The 21,893-nt window shown below is 41.2% G+C and overlaps 2 protein-coding genes across 3 annotated transcripts in view; both read right to left on the reverse strand.

Moving 5' to 3' along the window:
- Positions 1 to 21,893, reverse strand: part of LOC124407804 (CUGBP Elav-like family member 4) — a 514,861-nt gene that overhangs the window by 376,061 nt on the left and 116,907 nt on the right. The gene's annotated exons all lie outside the window — the stretch shown is intronic.
- Positions 2,896 to 5,819, reverse strand: LOC124407803 (major royal jelly protein 1-like). The gene is made up of 3 exons (XM_046884335.1): positions 5,313 to 5,819; positions 3,764 to 4,170; positions 2,896 to 3,644 (listed from the first exon to the last, which is right to left on the reverse strand). Exons 1-3 carry the CDS (start codon positions 5,685 to 5,687, stop codon positions 3,161 to 3,163), a joined length of 1,266 nt encoding a protein of 421 aa, XP_046740291.1. The 5' UTR covers positions 5,688 to 5,819; the 3' UTR covers positions 2,896 to 3,160.

Genomic DNA, 21,893 nt, shown 5'->3' on the forward strand with positions numbered 1-21,893 from the left:
GCAGACTGGACCCAATCGGATGCCCGTTTGTCCGACCGGTACTCGACGAGGAAACAGTGAAATTCCAACGACTGCAAACGCGGGAAGATATCTATCAAGAACTTTCGAGTGGGACTGCATGGTCGAGAGCGGTCAAGAGCGGTTAGTTGTCACGGTTTCGAGGAGGGGCTTGAACCTCAGCCTCGGAATATCAATTTCCCAGCATTGTGCTGGATTAGCAAGGCTGCTTCCGCTATACCCGGGTGACGCTTTACCGCCGAATTACCCTCACAAGAGCTTATACTGATCGTCAGCTCAAATCGCCTCGAGTACCAGCCACAACGGACGTATTATGCCAGTTAGTTTTACTATACGAGCATATATATGGAACGTATAAGGCCGCATACGACCGTGAATACTGGGCTCAGAATCAACGATTGAATGGATAGCATGAATGTTCCAGTCCTAACAGTAGACACAGGCATTTCAAGACTGAAGTGAAATTCGATCTATTAACATCAAGATACTGTGGTGGTGGTAATTAGACAAATATACTTCTCTGAGCATGTGATAGCTGGAAAATTTCGTATATCACAATACCGGCTGCTGACACTAGTTGTGTAGATTTGTGGTTTTAGTATATCTTGTCAAATTTGACTGTGGAAAAAACATTCAACTGCAGATCAGTACCTCTGGATACCAGAAGTAGATGATTCAAGAAGTTTCTTGGGACAATATTTGCATTCCAGTAATTTTTGGCAGTAAGATTTCCTGTGCAGGTTCGGAAACAAATTGAGGTAATGCGATTCAAGTATCGTCCTGCGCGGCTACCCCCATGAAAAGATCTCAAATCGTTTTACGAGGGTAGTTTTAAAACAACTTTACGAGAACCGCGTGGAATTTTGAAATAAATTTGCATCAGTTTTACTGCCCCTAATATACATAACTACCAGTGTTTGGCACTGATACCCAGCCGGTAGTAGAGTCACTACTGCGGTCTGGTTGTACAGAGGGATTTTGTTATACACTGCCATCCGGGAGAAAAGATATACGAACTCTTCTTTATGGTCACTGGTATAAAGTATGTGCACGCTGCAGTTCAGATCTTGAATGAAGCAACAACCTAAGAACAATGTTGTGCTGCTCATCGTATCGCAAGAAAGAATTTTTCTAAGCACACCTTATGCTCAGGTATAGAATAAATCTATTTTACCGATTATACATCAGGGATTAATATATCATGGCTCAGTTTTTTTGTCTGGGTGAAGTGAAAAATCTAAATTCCAGACGAGTGGTTCCCTCCACCCTTTACGGGTTTGCCGTCCCCTCGGCAGCCCTCTACAGCCCATAAAATACACCCGGACCGTTCCGCGAAATTCCTTCTATTAACTCAGATTAAAAACAGCGAGTGTAATAATAACATACGAGGCAAAACTCGGCAAAACGGTCCGAAGGACCGAGTAGGAAGAGGAGGAAGGGACTAAATGGGCGAAGGGTAAGACAGAAAGCGAGCCCTTGAACCGTTTCATCCACGCGGATGTAATTAACATACCTTCGGGCTAATACCCACTGCCTAGGCCATTGCTTAGTCCGCATGGACGGATTATAGTCCCGCAAAACGTAATGAGAATGGGGAGAATTGACGAGGGTAAGCGATTGACCCGAGGAAGATGAGCAAAACGTTATGTAACATGCCAGTTCGCAGTTCTGGGTTTCGGATGTCACCGTCCCTCGGCAACCCATAGCTAGTAGTATCACTTACAATTAGTGATAGGGTGTACTTTATGCCTAGCGTTATTTCAACGACAATTCCTAGATATTACACGGGGGACAAAATTTAAGGCTGGGTTTAGTATTTCATCAAACCCTTAGGATGGCTAAGGTTAACAGGCGGACTTAGGAGGGTCGGATATGAATGTGCTGGTGTCGTTAATTCCGACGTGAAATTGTGTGGAAATAAGAAATAACTCGATATAATTTTGCTGAAATAAATGCCCGAGACCTCTGCTTCCCTGGATTGTATTTGTATATGTATACGTATGACTGCAGCCTACCTGTTTCCAGAGGCTGGCTGACTTCAATAACTCTGTAACAAGGAGGTCCGTGAAACTCTCAAATTGTTCTCAATTGAAAGTTTCTGTAACTGTAAATGTGTATATCTAGAAGAGCCGAAACATTCCCAGTCGACATAATACCTCTGTCAACTCCAGGCTTCATCGTTACGTTTCGAAAGGCTGCAATGAAACGGTTAACTAAACTGCTAACTACATGTTACCTGTCACTGCCAGCGCTTACCCCTTACCGAGAAACCGTGAAAAATATCATCACCTCTGATCACGGCTGAAAAAATAAGTGACAAGGATTTAGGAACGTTAAAGTGGCAGGCAAGCTCCAGCCCTTCACCCTGCTGTGAAGGCAGCTTTATCCTCGGATTTTCTTTCGCTTCTCTTTGTTGCAAATACAATGATTTTTTCAAATGCAGACCACGAACACTCGTGAGAACTAATTTAACGTGCATCCCTCCCCCGCCTCTTTCTGCACTCTCACCCACATTTTTCCACCCCTTCAATGGGCCGAAGGTACATTTTAAGCGTGGAAAAATTGATCTGCTAATCCTTGTGCCGAGTTGTGTTACATTAGTATCCTTTTGGGTCACAATCAACCTAATACCTCGCAACTCTTGACTCAAATGTTTACGGTAAGAAAATTCAAGGGTCTAACCAAAAGGAATAGAGTAGTTGACAGTGATCTCAATACGAGGAGGCTTCCTGAGAAAAATCCAATTTCGTTTTTTACTTCTCGACGACCTTGTATTGCGAACCGACTGGATGTGGGAACGTATCACCGCTTTTAAGATCGATGAGCAATCTGATCGTGAGTGTTAAGGATTACGAAGCACACAGGAGTTTGCGTTGAATAAATATAGAATAGTACGTAGCACAAATATGTAATTGAACATAGTGACTTAGTTGGTCAAACGATGCACGACATTCATATTTATACAGAAGTCAGAGCTTATGTCTATAACTAGCGGAGTTCGGCATTTAATTCAGGTAAATATTTAACGCTGCTTATTCTTCCTTCCAAGTTTGCGTCCGAGAAGACTTTCTACTGGATTCGATGGGCAATAGTAATATTGTGAATTGGAGTGAACAAACATGAGTCATAAACTGGACGTGAATTAAATGCGACGCCAAGATGATGTGTCCAGGTAATTTGTGTGGGGTTCGGATGGTTCGCAATTCGTACCTCTGACGAGGTCGTCAACTTTTCCTTTTATTATTCTGTAATTCGTCTCGGCAGGGTTACGATTGTTGTTTATCGTTTTTTGAAGTCTATTCGTGTTGAACCAGACCTCCTCTTCGCCGATGTGGTTGACAATAACCTTGATGCCACTTATATACTGCAAGGCCACTTCGTCCTGGGCTATAACAACTACGTTCTCTGGTTTGAACGGTTTCGCTATGTTCCAGCAGGCGAGTGCCGTGTGTTGTACAAGCTGGAAGAATAAAATTCCTCTCCTCGAGGTCGCCTGAGGACCGGCTTGGCTTTGGCGCCGTTTCTTCGATTGAAAAATTATAGGTTCCTCGTATTGTGCTCGCTTCAATGAATCCGTATCCGTAAACTTTTGATAGTAGCTTGCCAATGAGTTGAAGTAAAGGTACCTACAAATATTAAAACACGTCTCAGTTGTTTCCCATCCTAAATAATACCTGCCTAGTACTGTAGAGTTTTTTTGACGCTTGGAAGCTGAGTAGGAAATACTTCATTCAACACGGCATACCTGGTGCTCCAAAATCCCTTAGGTGACAGTGACATACCCAAGGTGCCATCGGTCAAATTGAAAGTATCATCAACGATAGTTATCGTCATAGCCTCATCATCCGGGCCGAATGCATTGTTTTGGGTGTTGTTGATTCTCCAGGAATAATCGTTTTTGAAATCGTAAACCACAATACCATTTGCATCCACATCTGCCATATACAAAAAAGTATCGATGGGACTATCTCCGATGTCAACAATGGGCGTCACAAGAGCTGCAGCTCCATTCAACGTGTGTTCATCTGGGATCACGTACTTGTGTATCAGCTGATCAGTAAACAGATCGAACACGAGAATCTTGGTTGGGCATACTCGTTCAGCACCGATTCTACCGATGTCTGTCACCCACAGTCGATTGCACTCGTCGATCTGAATTGTAGGGTATATAATCATAATTCTTCATGGGATTTGACAAATGAGATGTAAAGACTTTACTGGTCCAACGTCAGGGTGAGATTGTGTTCTTTTTTTCATCAAATTGAAAGGTTGATGATGTTTTTTTATGAAAACGAATTCTCAAACTTGAGATTTAATGTGGAAAAAATCATTGATTGAAAAAAAAATTGATGCACTTTCCATTGATATTTTACTCTCGAAACTTCCAGAAATACTACTTTTTATCAAAATAATGATAATCATAAATAAACAGCGTGAACAGAACAAACTTTCGGGAGAATCAAAGTAGAAATAAATTAGATCTTCTCGGATCTTAAATTGTTTATGATTGAACAAATATAATTCTGCAATTTGCATAAATTGTTTCTCTTTTGTAACATAAAAAATACTTCATTTTTCTGCATTCAAATCTAACAATATTAATGGTCATTCAATGTTAGTTGGAATACGCTGAAAAACATTATAATGGAGGGCCAATTATAAGTGTATTTTCATTATGTAACTAGTAAATAATGAACGGACAATAAATTGCTGGGAGTGATTTCTAAGAAAAAACTGTGTCAAGATCGTGAGTATCACGAGTGAATTTACTACCTCTCACTGCCTTGAAATCTACACGAGGTTATTACATCACGGTGAGATCGAATATTTTTCCACAACATTTCTGATCGTGAGAGCATGAGTACAGGTTTGAAAGACATACGCACGCATTATCAATAAAATTATATAAATGTATGCTGCACCGTAATACTTCATCGAATTACAAATCCATTCTAAATCATTTTTAGTACTGACGTTTCGTGCACAAGTATTTTTTCAGAATTAATTAACCAACAAATCACATCTCGTTAATTTAAAATACGGAAATCCATACGAAACATGAAGTAGTTTGAGAAAATACCAGCCAAGACTTGCATTCCAGTCATTATTGATAGTAAATCTACTTGAATAATTTGCAAAAGCCTTGAACAGTTTTTGTCCACACGGCCTCCTAGAAGATGCATATCTATGATTAACGTAATTCTAGCGTGGGACCAGCATAAAAGTACATTATTAGTAGAAATTATCGAGCTGCAGTAGCAAGTCGCTAAGAACGTTTCGACTACAATATTTACCGCAATTCTGTAAGCCGTAACAATACTGTTACAGTCGAGGAATCTGTGCCACGTCCAATCGGGATAAGGTTCCAGCAGAGGACCTCCTGGTCCGTTCACGTCGGTGATAGTTGACAATACTATTGGCACACCTTCCGGCCACTTTGGACTCGTCACAAACACACGACCCTTCCTATCGATGTCAACATCTTGGGTAAACGCGTTTCCAAGTGTGAAGTTATTCCCGACCAATTGAACACTCGGCGGTACCCAGTCCAGGTACTTCCATTGATAAACGATTTCCAACCCCGTTCCTCCGGCGTTTCCTAACAGCGATGTCAGCAGTACAGCTGCCGAGACAAACCAAATACTGATATCCATTGCTCGGTTGCTCATCAGCTTGCAATTCTTCAGCTTGATGTCATTTATTGAAGACACAATTACCGTTCTATTAACGTCGACTGTCACACAAGTTGTGCGTATCACTGGACTGAGACTTACGCACAACTATTTCAATCACAGGATAGAATACTCGAGTATGAAGTGAGAGGTGGACACGAGCCTGCGAAGGTGGTGGGGAAATGGTGTGGCGGTCAGTATTCAAGATTCGCTTCGAGGCTTCAATTCCCTCCAATTTGGAAACTCGTCTACTGCAACGTAAGCCGTAATTTCTACTTCAAATTCGCTCACACCGTTTAACTTTGGTCATCAGCTTAGCCATTGAACATGAATTTTATCGTAAGACTACCTCTAATGAACTCAACACGTATCGAAATGAATTTTCAATTTGCTCGCAAGCTATTGGCATAAGAAACAAACCTTAATTAAAAGTAGGTGAAGATAAAAAATTAATCGCAAGCATGGAGGAGAATTTATATTTTTATGTGGCACAATCCAGTGTCCAAAGTGACTGAATCGTATATAAGGCACTCAGTTCGTTAAGTAGTTAGCAGTAATTTGGGCTTGGAGTGACAGAGAATCATAAAAATCATGAAGATAAGATCTCAGGATATTCAACTTCAAAGGAGAAAGCCTAAAAATATAGCAATTGATGAATTTCAGGCATGACGTCAGTTGTTCGGAAACATGTAATTTCTGAATAAAATATCTACACTCGTATTTGTTTTACTTTGGTTTTGTAGAAACTAGTCCACTGATGTCATAAAGCTCTGAGTGCCCAAGATTCAAGTTATGTCCAGAGAAGTTACGCCAGGAAGTATTTCCACCCAATGGAACATAAACACTGCCAACGCCAAGGAACCGTACGAAAGACTGACAAAACTCGAGTCTTGCAAAAGATGTTACCATCCAATCCAGAGACCCAATTCATCCATCGTGCGTCTTGGTCCCAACGTTTTTTCAAAACAAAATCTGAGTCAACATTTAATGTTTCGAACTCTCTTGGTCTGGAATAACTGGTTGATTAATACTAAGAATCAGCAAGTGATCCGTCATTTTCAATTCCTTTTGAACTTATTTGGTTTCATTGATTTTACAGTTATTAGTTAGAGAAAAATTTCCTGCTATGCTGTTGCGCTATACTGTACAATCGATTAGATTCGCGAGTCAGAACTGACCATTACATGTTTGGTCGAGCTGAACCACGATCACCACAAGGCTCTCAAGGGTAACAATTTCATGAATAAACTTCGAGTTAATTGGGCCAGTCTTCCTGGAAGGCGAATTCATCAACTATAAGGTCCACAACGCACTGAATCCCAATATCAAAGTTTGGTCAGTTAGTCTTGTTAGCCGAGAACTTGCCCCAAGATTCCAATCTATCCACCGGTTGATAGTGTATACTGAAATTGATGTCTCTCTTTCTCTATTTCTATCACCAGACTACTTCTAACCTTCTCTTCCCCTGACAGTAGTGTCAGCTTTCTGGATTAAACTTTTCAAGGCTAGGCTCTATTCGCATCTATTTGAACTTGAGATTATTGCCATGAGTTGGAGACCCGTGTCACACAGTACTACTTTTTTGCATTTCGTTTTTCTTGATCTTGATCTATATACTTTACTTTAATTATATATATGAATATATAATAATATAATTATATATAATGAAATATATATCAAATCAAATATCTCTCTGTCTCTCTCTATGTGAGTACCTACTACTACTACTACTACTGTCACTCTATTTATGTTGCATCTTTTGTACTATTTCTCTACTGCTACCTGCCTTCGGGCCTTTTTCTTGCAAATACTCTATGCATGCTCACTAATGCTTTTCACCTCTTTATAAAATTTTGATTACTGTGTGGCCTGTACCAGTAATTATTTGAGGTAAAATAAATTAATCTTTCTAACACGCTCCACTGAATCTTTTATTGTTCAACTGAGATTTAGTTGAACACGTGACGACTTATCATAAGGATGAAACCTTCTAAGAAGAACCTACCCGTCCGTGAAATTTTTTATTCGGAAAAACAAAGCGGTGTTGAATCAATTTTTTCCACGTAGTGTTTATGAACTGTTACGTAACTAAAGCTTAACTAACTAAAGGTTAAAGCGAGAGATCTCTCTGGATTCTTGCACAAAAAGATGATTGTCAATCAATAGTTAATGTCTTTTCTGATGTTGATTTGATTAAACTCGATGGTTGAAGAGAACTCTGTTGCGTGGATTCTAGTATGACTAACTTTCTATCTTTCTATCTATTTATCTACCTATATATCCATCTATCTATGTATCTATGTATCTATTTATCTATGTATCAAAATCGGAAAGAATATCACAGCATCGAAAATCGTCGAAGAGTTGGCTAGTTATGGTTCTATTCTCGTTTGTGTCATAAGCGAAAATGCGTCGGCTGGACGCATTCGTTACCTGCTTGACTGCTTTCTCATCGAGTAGGTTAGTCAAGTTATCGAACTCACACCGCAGAATGCAAAATGTAGGTCGGGGCGATGTGGAAAGGTAGTGCCAAGGATAATTATTCATTTCGATAATAATACCTTTTATGCTATATTTTTCGTTACGTCAAGACACCAAATTCGGCAAGCCGTAGTTTCAACCAAGGATAGAAAATCAATCGGTATTAGATACGGATAAATTCGCTGAACTGTTATTGCATCACTGACCGCAAGGTTTTATTTCAGTCATAAGTATTTTCCATCAGACCTATCAAACGGTATGCCTGACTTTACTTGTTCACGAAAGGAATAGATTCGAAGCCCTGCAAAAAAAAAAAAAAACACGTTTTCTAAACGTAGAGAACATTTTTTTTTTTTAAAGTCATCTTTGAATATAAGAAATTTTGAAATTTCACCTCGAGGCTTTTCTGATAGATGAGGTCTTGCCAGCTCAGCTAGCAAAACATTTCTTTAACTTGCAAAAATTTTTGCTGAGGAACAGATTTTTGTTTCTCGTGCCTCGCCGCAATTCAAACAGCGTTCTGAAACTTCCGTTAACTATGCTATTGGAGATTGTGATTTTTTGGTCTTTTTTCACCTGTTCATCAAATAGTTGAATCCCCGCCATTACCAACGAGTTACATTTTCTACGGAATTCAATGAGAGGAATATAAATCTACCGGAATAGAAGCACTCATTTATTTGCTTACTGCAGATTTAAATGCAACCATTCTAATTAACGACTTATATCCCGGTCGTGTAACCGTTGAATAAATCATAGAGGATTTAACTTGACAAGAGAAAAAGAGAAAAAGAGAGAGAAAGAGTGTACGAAAAATCGTTCGTCGGTTATAACTAATTACCATATCAACTACGATTAAAAAAGGCTTACAGAGTGTCCAAAAAGGATAAGTATTTAGGTCAATCGCTTCATATAACTTGAACAAACACACATGCAGTATAGATACACGTCTATCTTGTCGATCGGCAGGCAAATTCTGTTTATTAAACCATTCGTCACCTGTCACAAAAAATACATAAATACAGCCCTGACAAGCTGCCATGTTTGCTTATTCTCACAGCTGATATATAAGTTACAGCATAATTTATTTGGCGAATGGCGCAAAACCGCAGGGACACGATCGGCGTATTCAAGATCGGTTTAATGGTGCAGGACAACGGGTGAAGCCGCATCAATAGGCTGATTTCACTTTTTATCCTCCACCTCTCTCTCATCCTACCATTTTATCTTTCACCCTCTCTCAGGCAATACCGATTTTCAATACAAGCTGTACGGTGCGCAGTCATGAACCGCTTCTGGACCACCCGCAGCATCCAAGTGTGTGACAAAATAGGCGCGTTTGCATGCGGCAGTGTAGGGCATGATGCATAGGTGTGTTACAACTGCAGCCTCCACCAAGAAAGGTTTTATGTAGCGGTTGCAGTGCCCAGTATCGAGAGAAAACTCGGTGACTGGACAACGCGGTATTGTTGGGTCACGTATCCACTCTTTTAGCCGACAAAGAGGGACGACGGGAAGGAGTTTCGCTGCAGAAACTGCAGGGTGGAGGGGCTGTTATTTGACAGAGCCACTGCATCTCGTTTTGCACGCCTGCTGCAGCCTGTCAGCATTGCAGCTGACTTTTTCGTTCTTTCTTTCCTTCTTCCTAGCGTTGTTCGCACCCTCACACAGATGCCTTATTCTAATGCTCTTTCGAAACTTATTCAATTGCATTATTCAAATTTGTTTTCTCGCAACGCAAAAATACACCAGAAAGTAGGGGTGTTCTTCCTCTTTTGTATTCGTGGAAAACTTGCATCGGACTTTTGCTCCGAGAGACGGATGGATCGGATGACGGTTTGAAAAATTCTTCTTTCTCATTCCGATGACTTCAGATACTCGAAAAACAAATCCTTTTTTGACAAGAACAAGCTTATTGATTCGATCAATAATTTAGGACTCCATTTGATTATCTAATTCCACACACTTTTCAACTTTTGTCTCTGACGGCATCGAAAAATAAATACTATGCCGAAGGCTCACGATCCACGTAGAATCTCCGCTCCACCTATGAATTATAGACTGCGCACTCAAATTGGCCGTTGTGTCGATTTATCCTATCGTGGAAACGTTGGCACATGTGCCCAAGTTGATCGTAATCCCCATTAATTTTTCTCTCACCCACTTCACCCCTTCTTTTTCCCCTTCCCTCACGTTTTCCGACATCCATCTATATTTTTTTATTTTCGTTCTTCCGCCAGAAGCTGAAAATCGAGATATTCCACACTTGTGTGGATAACGAGATATTCAGGCACTGTTCACACGCTGAAAAATAGATGACCATGTGACATATGCGATCCAATTAATGTCGCTAACAAACAAGAGGAAATAAGCACATGGAAATGAACATCCATTCGTCTGTACTAAACTTCAAATTTTAAGTGCGACTTTGTTATAAGTTCTAACAAAGCTGGTATTTGCTTAGCAAAGCTGAAATTCTTCACCAGCGATGCGCATGTCCTTATTAGCCTATTATCCACAAATGTGTAAAAGGATATGCATGGTATAAACACCTGGGTATTAAACAGCAAGCAAAATAAGAAAGTCGTTAGTGGAGGCAAGTGCGCGTAACGTTTTCCCTGGATTAGGCAACCATAATAATAATTAAGGATACCTCTACGCCGTTGCCATTAGTGGTTTAGATAACGTAAATTTTAATTCAAAAGATTATTCTCCCTGCTATATCCGCACATATGCAATGCTTATTACGTACTCAAGGACTGTCCAGTGAACCCGTGAAAATTAGTCGCAAATGAGTCTAATTAGCAAGGTGTTTTTCAATGGAAAACTGCAATTGCAATTGTAGCAATATTGTTCTCTCGCATAGAATGAAAAAGATTACATATTTCCGAACATTTTTTCACACCTGATCGATCGAAAACTCGAGCGGTTTGAACTTAAAATTCGTACCATCGCTTCTTCGTCTCTGTTTCGCTTTCACCGCCTTCATCTGTCCCTTTGCGAGCAGACATTTTCAATTTCGGTGGCTCTACGCCGGGCGTTTGCACCGTTCCGTTCCACGCCCTTGGCGTAAGAATTGGCTGAAAATTGAAGAACGCGACGGCGATTCTGACGGTGAAATTCCTCTTTATATTCCAGTTGACGCGTGACTTAAGTCGCCTAAAACATCTGAGAGAAACGACGTCACGTCCGGTAGCTCTGACGGCCGACGTGCCGGTGACGTTTTACGCGTGAAACAGCCGCGAGATCCTCGACGCATTAGGATTTTGAACCATCAGCTGGGACGAGAGAGAGAGAGGGAAAGAGAGAGAGAGGGAGAGAGAGAGAGAAGTCAGGCATGGAGCTCCTCTGTCGAACTATTTATTCCCGCACAAATCGCATTACCAACTCCAGCTGCAAAATTGACTTCTCCAACTTTTACGGCGCCTCCGTCGCCCCGCCGCTACCAGCCAACTTTGACTTGTACCACGGGTTTACCAAACTCACTTTATTTCTAAGAGCTTCCCAGCGCCGTCGGAGACGCATCTTTTTCCCAAGTTCCGTTGCGACATCAATTCGAGGTCTTCACGTTACGCCGATACAATTAGCGGAAAAATTGCTTGCATTTAATTTCCAGCAATTGGAATTCGATGCTATTTCCGCTCTACGAAATTCTATACGTTTCAAAGAATAGATTGCTTCGTATTCATCAGTCGAACTGTAATTTCGAGCCCGCGGAGATTTTCACGAATTGTGCACACTCCGCTATATCGCGTAACGAATCGTCGGGGGTCCAGAGATAGCAGAGACGTCGTGATCATAAGACGTGGATATAGGTCTAGACGGTCACTTCATCTTGATTCTCCCCATTCCAATCATCAATTTTAAGTTCGTTACATACAGGGATCAATGGCCTCGTCTCCTCGGTCGCAGCTCTTCGATTATGTAAGGTGTACGTGTTTGACTCCCAGGTTTGCGTTGGGTATAGAAGGAATCGTCAGAAATGATAGGAAAAAAAAGGCTTCCTTGATTGCTAGGCGGATCACCGCGGTGATTTGGCCTAATCCACCAGTTCTTGTTACTCTCCAGGATGCCGTGTAATAAACTTAATGGGATCAAGCTTACAGAGGGGCTCCTACGATCCTTCGTGGATCATTTTCCCCCGAACGTACTCGGTTTTCCTTTTCTTGCTCTTCTCTTTCTTCCCCTTTTTCCTTCTTTTTATTCTTCTTCTTCTTCTTCCTCCTCTTCTTCTACTGCAATGTTTGTTCGGGCGAGCGACCTTTTATCACAGTCGTTACGCCTGCTCCAACAGGGGGAAATTTTTCAATTTATTTTTCTTACTTCTACGCCTGCATTACGCTGTTTCAGAATATACTCAGCGAAGGCACTAATTGTCAACGCGTGATCACGATTATTAAGCCAGACGTTACGTATACGTCTCTCAAAAACGCCAGCGTGACACTTTGAATACTCCTCAAGATCGGACGATAATATGCATGATTATTTGAATGGGGACTACCCACGTCGTTAATTATGTAAAATTTCACGAGCCTGCTTTATCAAACCTTTACGGAACTCTTTAGAAATGCGCTCAAACACGCTTCCGGTATAAAACCCGATCCCTCTAGGGAGATTCAGGCAGTCTAAACTCTTAGGCGTCTGCATATGATGTATGAAGAACGCGTGGGCATATGAAACATATATATAATATACATTTCACCGTGCATCCGATATGTAGTGAAGATGGTAAATGTAAGTAACTATGTAGCGGAAGGAGTCTTGAGATAAAAGGTGGGGGTGAAAAAAATATTGGGACGACGAAATCCCCTTTACAGTTCACCGCAAGGATTTTCTTTTCTAGTCACTTTAATATAATAATAAATAAGAGGAGGGTGAGATGCAGCAGGAAAAAAAAACCTAAAAAAATCTGCGGCAGGCCCCGGCGAAAATGAGCTAACTTTTTCGGAGAACACCAACAAGGGATAAAGTTTTTCCTCAAGAGGATTGGCCTAATTAACTCGCACCTTCCCCAGGCTTAGCTCCTCCTTAAAAGTATGAGGGAAATTCAACCACGAATAAAATCTCGAGAAGTTGAACCATAGCTTTATTTAACTCCTCACGCAGCGAATAATCAATTCGAGGAACTGGTGAAGAAAATTTTATATGCAAACAATAATGATCGTCACAATTTCCTCTTCCGTTGTTTTCGTAAATTCGTAATTTTTCGAGCGTAAAAGACCCCTCGTTATCTTCAGAGCCAATATTGGCATTATATCTGAGGGTTGAAATGATCTACAGAGTGAAATTGTAACGTAACAGTGAGTTCTAATTTCACGCCAATTAGTAAGATGTATTTTTTTCTGTTTACACCGATTTCGTCTACGTAAAAGCAATACCTTCAATCTTGCCTGGCAAGAGTTTCGCAGCGTGAACAAAAAGGATTCCGTGATGGCTGTATGAATAAAAATGAAAATGCAATACTGCAGAGCTGTTCAATATATTCCACGCATTCAAAACTAACACACGTAGCATACAGTGTGAATATGTACATGTGTATGCTTACGTAAGTCCGCGGAATATCAGCTCGCACGTAGACTGCCTATACAACCTCGAATAGACAGAGACGTATACATCTACTACTACTATTGTATAATACGTGTATGCTCCGCGCTAGACGGGAAGATAAAACCTCATTATTCAAATATACGCGACCTCTCAAACTTACGGAGCTTTTAGAATATCCGTTGCGCATACGTCTTCTCCTATTTACGTTAGAGATCTAGGCACGCGAATAATGTCCCATTATTACGCGAGTTCACGGAACGAAGTTTCGCGTGGCTATGCAAAGTTTTGCTTACTACCCGGTAGCCATTTCTCCGGCACTGCCGCGCCTGATATCCTGGATATATACATATTCGTAAACGTGAGGCGCGGAGTTTAATATTCATGTGCAATTACACTTGGTAAGGCGCGTAAGATCCGTTTTCTTATCCCACAAGTCGGCCTACACGACGATAACATCTATTATACATTGATAGATGAATTTGTCCAACCTATTTTTTTATACTTATTTTCAACGGAACGATAATTTATAATTATTTGTGGAAGGCGAAAGTCAATGCATACCCAATGCTGCGTTCTCGACTTTGGCATGCAAGACATTCTCCAATCCAAGGCCAGCGAGTCTGCACCCGGCTAGTACGCATGTTTGAAAATCAAGGAATATCTAATCATATAATAATTATCGAAATTATTAAGATATATTTGAGACACCTTGAAACTTCCTTTTCTGAAGTAACTTGAAATATTAATTTATGGTACCTACTTGACTTTGCATCGTCACTATTCCCCTAAAAACAGATGAACAAATTAAAATAACTATGTATAGATGCTAGGGCGAAAGTAACAGACTTTCTGATCAACATCGACAGCTTCTAAAATAGGCAATCCGAATTATTGGTAGCACGATCAATTTTAGCTTCAAATATACGTGACGTAAAAAATGCATCGTAAATTAGCAATTCCCCGAACTTCCATTCCCATCTATTATATATATCTTCGGGCATATTGCTCCATGAATTCTTTAACTGGAATTTAGGAACAGATCCATGCGTAGTAAAGTTCGGTGATCCTTGCTGGATATCTTGTTCGTGAAATTCAGCCAGTTTCACGTTGAAGATTTTGCGATTCCGATATAATATATTCGTTAAATTTAGCTTGAATAATTCCGATTCACGAAGAAAGATTAGGCTAAAATATTCACTGCCTGCAGTAGACCGTAAAAGATACAGGAACGGTTTGGAGAAAATATGTTTCTGTTACGTCTGTTGGCAAGTGGAAAAAAGTTTCTCCGTTTGAAATTCGCACGAGCCATACAGCTCCCCGTGTTTGCATGTGTTCGCGTCGCACGTAGATGCTTACACGCCGCGAACCCTTATCGTTATTACGAAGGGCGGGCGAGGGGTGGAGGGTGAGGAAAGGAGGTGCTATCTTTCAAAGCATAAATCGCGGACTATTGTCTCAGAGCCATTACCCGCTCTCGTATGTCTTGCGCCTAAAAATACGCAAGGAACGATAAACAACGAGCTCTATTCATGGATTCTCGTTGTGTGTTTGTGGAGCTGGGTGAATGCAGCGGTGGCTGGCTCTAAACACAGCAATCAATCTTGTGTTAATGAACTCTTAATTATTTCGAGGACATGCTAGGGCGGGGAGGAAACTGCCCGTATAATGGTGGCGCAAAGTGCGCGCAACGGCTCAGGGAGGAAAAGGGAGAAGTATAAGGCCGCGGCCTGAGCGGTGAGAGGGCGTGCTATTAGATAAATACAGTGAGAAGATCCCGAAACAAAGGAGTCTCTTTCTGTATATAACGCGTCCTGATTATATACACTCTCGACGGAAACAACGGCAAAAAATATCCCTGCTCTTTTTATTCAACACCCTATAGGTATATGCCCGGTCCCATACATCAACGGTAAAGCTATGAGCTCCGAATACGCTGCTGACATTCACAGACCATGCAGAGTGCTAGTGGACAATAGTAACAATACGACTCTGACAATGGAGCTGGGGGTAAAGTCAATTAGCAAAAGTCACAATCAGCCTTGTTTTCAGGGCCTGTACTGACGAGCTTTACGCGGGTGTATTAAGCGGGGCATAATTCTCACAGATTTGCTGCGTCCAATGGCGCAAAAAAGTTTTTATCTTACTCAGAAATCTCCTCATTGTTAGCCAAAATATCTAAGAGTGGATCGTTAGGTGGAATCGGGACAACGAGACTCGCTCTGTAAGTCTCATGTCAGTGAGATTCAAGATCAGCTCTAACTCCTAATGAGACTGTCGTCATTCAGTTACACCAGACTTCTCCATCTTTGATCCTATTCAATTTTATACATTTTTCTTCCGAATCTTAGAGCATGTATGTAGCTACAGAGTTAGATCGCGAGAAAAGGATTATGGATTCGGTATTTCAAGTTTTTACTCTGTTTCAGTTCACAGTTAGAGTTACGTAGATACGCGTATAAGTGCGTTACGAAACGATTGAAATACCATTAGTGTCTATAATAATGCATAAATGAGCAGGATATGAGAACGAAATTGCGTAATAACTGTATTCACTTTCACGTCTTTCGTAATAACCAATAATTGTGAGCCGCCCTGATTTTGATCGTTCGACATACTGTGGTTGGATGAGTAAACGATAAACAATACATTATACTCGCAATATACGTAGAAGCAAACTGAATCACCTTCTGTCTGCTCCATACATTTATACTTGACTATATAGGCGGTATTTTATAACAGAAGCGGAGCTCATTTCTTTTCAACATTGAAATAAGGTCGTATAATCCATATTAGAACATGGAACGCAGCCTTATTTCGTCCCTGCCGGAGCGGATTTTCCCTCGTTAGGGGTACGGCTTATTCGAACATGCGGACGGAAATTTTTAATATCAAGGAATATTTTGCGAGAGGGTAAAGTCTGGTGTAGTTATCTGCCACGTTTTCTACTTTATTAAAACCAACCACATGCTAGTTACGGTTTCACTCTACCGGCCCACAAGTTAAGCTCTCCGTGTTGAACTTTCGTGCCACGCGCTTACACCTCGACACGCAGGAGTAACTCGTTGATGGTCTATAAGCAGAACTTTCACTAACTAGTTTCGACTATCTTAAAATTGGTACGACTCTTCTTAACTCAGTTTTCCATCTTGCCATGCATCCATTTCAAAGCGTGCACGTTAGCTAATCTCGCGAATTCAATACTGATGAAGTGAGATGGCAACGCCATACCACGGCGTTTCGAATATCACAAGCTCCCACCGTTGGATATTGAACTCGAAAGAAACACTTTACCGAAGAAAGGGAGGAAAGGAGCCGGAACTTTAATTGAAGAGTGGAGGAGAGAAGGGATGACGGAGACGGAACTGCCAAGAGATGGTGGGTACGTATCGCGTTTCGTCGGAGAGCGGTCTGCTAATTATGTTAGGCTAGTCTCAAGTACTTTGCAGAATCCTTCGACTGAAGACTAGAGTTTTCTAGTGGACTCTGCCGAAAGTTGAGAGTTTCGTGCTTTCGAAGCTTCGAAAGTCATTCCACAGTTTCGTAAACAAACGTGTTCAAAAAATGTCGTCTACCACCATCACAAGCAGCACTGTACACGTAAATTCACTTCATGTGTAATTTCGTATTTCAATATTTTTAAATCACGCAATTCCATGATGATATTTCTTTCGCGAAATGTTTTCTTTCGAACTTTAGCAGCGCATTTCAAAGTTAGAACAAGTCTCTTTAAAAGATTGGATACGCTATTTTATGACAACGGTTATTCATTTTCTAGATTTTTCCACAAGGCGTTACAATGGAATGCTTGGAACGTCGGATCACTGGCTATCGGAATTTCTGCCATGTCTCCGATGCCGAGAACCGCAGTCAATATGTTGGTCGTACAAGGGCTTACCAAGAATCCAGCGGTCCCGCTATTCCGCAACAACATAATCCGTAAAATCGAAGCTGAGATTCTGCAGATTCACCTTCTTGTCGAAAGTTGCGTCATTGCTGGGCTGTCAATCGATCTGCCAGATTAAGATAATGCCGTTACAGGTCTGGGCAGTCGGACCATTCGAGGCAATCGGTAAAGTATATCGGACGGTGATCCGCTGCAGATGATGGTTTGACATTACGTTTTAGTTCTGCAGTAAAAGTCTGCCAGCAAATGGGAGCTATGGTAGGCGCTGAAGTTCCGGAAATATCTCGAATAAACTGTCTATGGAGGATACGTGCAGTGGCATTACGAACATTAACGCCCTAATATATACGAGAAAGTGGGTATATCCCGGTGACTTGCTGACGTGACCTCGAAACGCGAATGCCCCTTGGGATAACTTGTATAATGAGAAATTGTGACATCCTTGAAGGAGGAAATTGGGTATCGACCGGTCCGAGAACGACTGTTCGATGGCCACGGGGTCATTTGCCATCACTCCCGAGGGCTGTTCAAATTCCTGTGCAATTTTTCCATTTCCTGCTGAAAGCTTTACCCTCTTCTCACATTCCATTACGCAATCCAGTTACGTTCGAGGACGTTTTCATTCGGCTGTTGAGGCGAATGATGGATGTTCGTTTGACCAGGACCATGTGTTTATGTTCAGAACTTGTGAGGAGTGATGTTCAGAGAACTAGAAATTACCATACCCTTCAATTTCCGTGCACCTCGGGGAGTACTGAGTGTATAATCTGATTGATTTTAGTCGCACTTGGTGACTCAATATGTCTCTTAACATGTTGCGCTTTGCTCAGGATCGCGAGAGACCGCTTCTCTTGTACTGCAGAATCAAACAAGGAAAGTTAGAGGGGCCTGAGGCTGAAGTATCCCATTTGAGGAACATTCTGAATTCATTTTCCGTTATGCTGGAGCGTATACCTGTAGGTAGAACGTCCGCGCCGAAATTACCCCTCTAACCGTTAGCACGTGCTCAAAGTACAGAGATGATTACCTGCAGTGAACGAAATAAAGACATTAGACGGCGATTATGACGAACAAACAACACTATCCTGGGCCTCGATATTACTACCTTTCCTCACGCTCAAGCGAGCCCCCTGGGACATTTAAATTGGAATCCAGGAGGTACTTTACATTCTCGGAGGAGGAATGGAACGAATTGGGGTAGGTATGAGTAACTCGCTCACGATAGCTTACGTATTTGGCGATTGATTATGCATGCCAGGGATACTTATTACCAAGCAAAATTTATGCAGATGAAACTTTATATCAGTTATTCGACAATCTTGGCAAGTTACTTCGCAAGTATTAACGTGCCAATTCCGTTTCGGACGAAAGATCTTCTAGCATAAGGTATACATCTCTTTACTTTACAAGAAGCTCTTATTTTATTTTCATCGTAGCTTCTAATACTCATAGCACAAAATGATAGTTTGCGAATTGAAGTATATGAGATCTGAAACCGAGGTCAAATTTATATCCTTGAGCGTATGTATAAGTGGTGCGGTAATTCCAGAATGAGGCTCAAACTTTCGAAGCACTCGTTTGTACAAATGCTCGATCCTCCTTCATTCGTTGACACAGTTCGAAAAGTTCAGGCTTGAGGTACAGAAGGGGTTGAGAGACGCGGAGCGAATCGGCGGCATTGTCAGAAAGACGCCCTGCGGACAAAAGAAATTTGCGTCGGCCCCAATCTGCAGCTCCTGCAGAGAAACTCGCGGGGCGTCTAAAATCCATTCTGTGCAATTAAGTCAAGAGTTGGAATATTAATATTCGCGGATGTACGTACAAAGCGGAATAATAATTCAACGCCTGCAAAGGCGCCGGGCGAGTTTCGGTAGGCAAACGCGAATTCAATTAGTTCGTATTTATTGCCGTTTCTGACACAATGATTTATATCCGTCCAGCACCTCTTTGATAATCTTCCCTTTCACTTTAATTTGAACTTCTACCCATTGTTTCACGACCGCCTGGCTAGAAAACTTTATAGCGCAATTACTTCAAGTTAACTTAAAAATTCGATTTTTTCAACCTGACTGCAGTTTGGAACTGAATTAGTAATTTGGGAAAATAGAAGAAAAGTGAATTCGCTGACCGCCTAATTAACAATTGGCTATAAACGATTTCCCCCAATTCGAATCGAATTACGAACTACTCAGAAATATGTTACTCTAGTTCAACTAGCTAATTGCTTTAAGTGGTTGTTTCTTGAAAGGCGGAAAGAAGATAGAGCATGAGCATGAAATGAGATGGAAGTATCAGTGAGCCAAGCTCGAAAAGATCTCGACGAATTAGATAATTGTTCTGGGTGGTTCTTTTATATTTTCAAGAGGACGTCCACTTCTGACTGGAATGAGGCTCCTTTTAAGAAATATCAAAGAAAACTCCGGAAACGTCGTTGCGAATTTGTAACGTCAAGTAGGCTAGACGCTACGACCTGAACGACATTAATTCTTCTTCAGGTCTGGTTAATTAAAGCCTGTAGGGTCTCACGTTCCGACCGTCAAATGTAACTTTCCAGTGTCACAGGTAATTTTCACGGTGGCTAAAATTAAATAATTTACTACGTTCTCAACCCCTTTCCGATAGCCCAGGTACCTTCAAAATTCCCTACTTAAAAACCTACTGAAAACCTGACCTTAAAATTTGCGAAACCTGATTCACTGAAAGCTTCCTGAATCCCAGATCTCGTCCCAGATGATTTTACATGCTCTTTTCTAGATCTCTTCAGATCATTTTCGTCGCAACTGTTTCAAAATAATAGATGTGGTTTGATGCCGCAGCCGCTATAAGTGATGAAATAATTTGCACAAAATAGAATTTCATACGTTTCAGTATAATTGAAATAGACGATACAATTCGAGGGAAAACGAAGTTGATTTGCCAACGGCAAAAGAGTCGATGGTTAGTATATATGTACATATAATAATGTATATAGCAATGTGACCATTAGGAATGATCTATCAAGCCCAAGATAAGACATCGACGACAGAAAAGAAGTCTCGAAAAAAGAACGAACGTAAGAACACGCGTTTTCGGTTGCCCTTGCGAAAAGAGTGACACAAAGATAGAGGAGTGAGGTGGGTGAAAGGAAGTGAAGAGATGCAGAGGAGCACGATGCGGGCGACGTGCTCTGGCGGTAAAGAAAAAAGCAGACACTGGTGATGCGAGTAAGGCAACGTGGCGAAGGGGCGAAAAGGACCGCCGGGAAAGCCGGAGTGAAAAGGAAGGAGATGAAACGGAGGAACAGGGCGAGGGGTAGAGAAAAATGGAGCACCTAATGAACTTGAGAAAAAAGTTAAACATCGCCGAAGAAAACCCGTTTAATGAATGCTTGCGGACGAGAAGAGTAAAAGAGGGTAGAAAAAAATGGGGCAAAAAATTAAAACTCATATAATAATGGTTCACATTAGAACCTTTGCCTTTCCGCCGATTTGAAAGTTCTTCGATTTCAGTGAGCAATCATATGTAACCTGAACCGAATCGTTCAATTACTAAGTTTCGACAGAATTGGTTGACTATACACTTATGCAGACAATTTTCTAATGACATTAAAGCGAAGAGTACAAATGCTTAAAATCAAAACCCCGGTGTACATTTCAATCATACTAGAATCAGCAATTTGTCAGCGTGGTTTACCAGTCATGCGACTTTGAAGTTAATCAGTAAGTGTCCATTGAGTTCTAATTGTTTTACAATATTGTTGCCCCGCAGAGGTGGCGACAAATATTCTGAAAAAATTTTCAGGGCATACCGTGCTAGTGTGCAGAGTAAAATGTTTCGTACAGAAAAATAAAATTGCTTTCATAGCATGCGCCGAATGAGTATGAACATGATTTAGGAGAGCCGACTCAAATGGATTAACAATTATTCAGTAGTTGGAAAGTGTACAGCTACAATAACTATTTTCAAGCTGTAATAGTCCCTGCAGTACGAAGTACGCGATGAGCAACACCGGAACCTCGAAACATTTATTTTTCGGGATGATTAATGTGACAGTGCCATCCCATTTTCCAGGGTATCGTTGATGCAGGGTGCACTTGGAAAGCGTGCTGTTTTACTGTAATTAGGGGCATATTCTTTGGGTTTTTTCAAGAGGGAGGGTCGCCAACTCGTGAACGAGGTACCTCAACTATCCGCTCTCTTGGGTGTTTCCATGTAATACCAAGAGACACCGTGTCACAGTAGTAAGAATTGCTTTCTTTCAAACTTTTCAAAAAACCATTTCCCATATCTTG

This window comes from Diprion similis, chromosome 6 (genome assembly GCF_021155765.1).
Source record: "Diprion similis isolate iyDipSimi1 chromosome 6, iyDipSimi1.1, whole genome shotgun sequence".
Classification (NCBI taxonomy): Eukaryota; Metazoa; Arthropoda; class Insecta; order Hymenoptera; family Diprionidae; genus Diprion; species Diprion similis.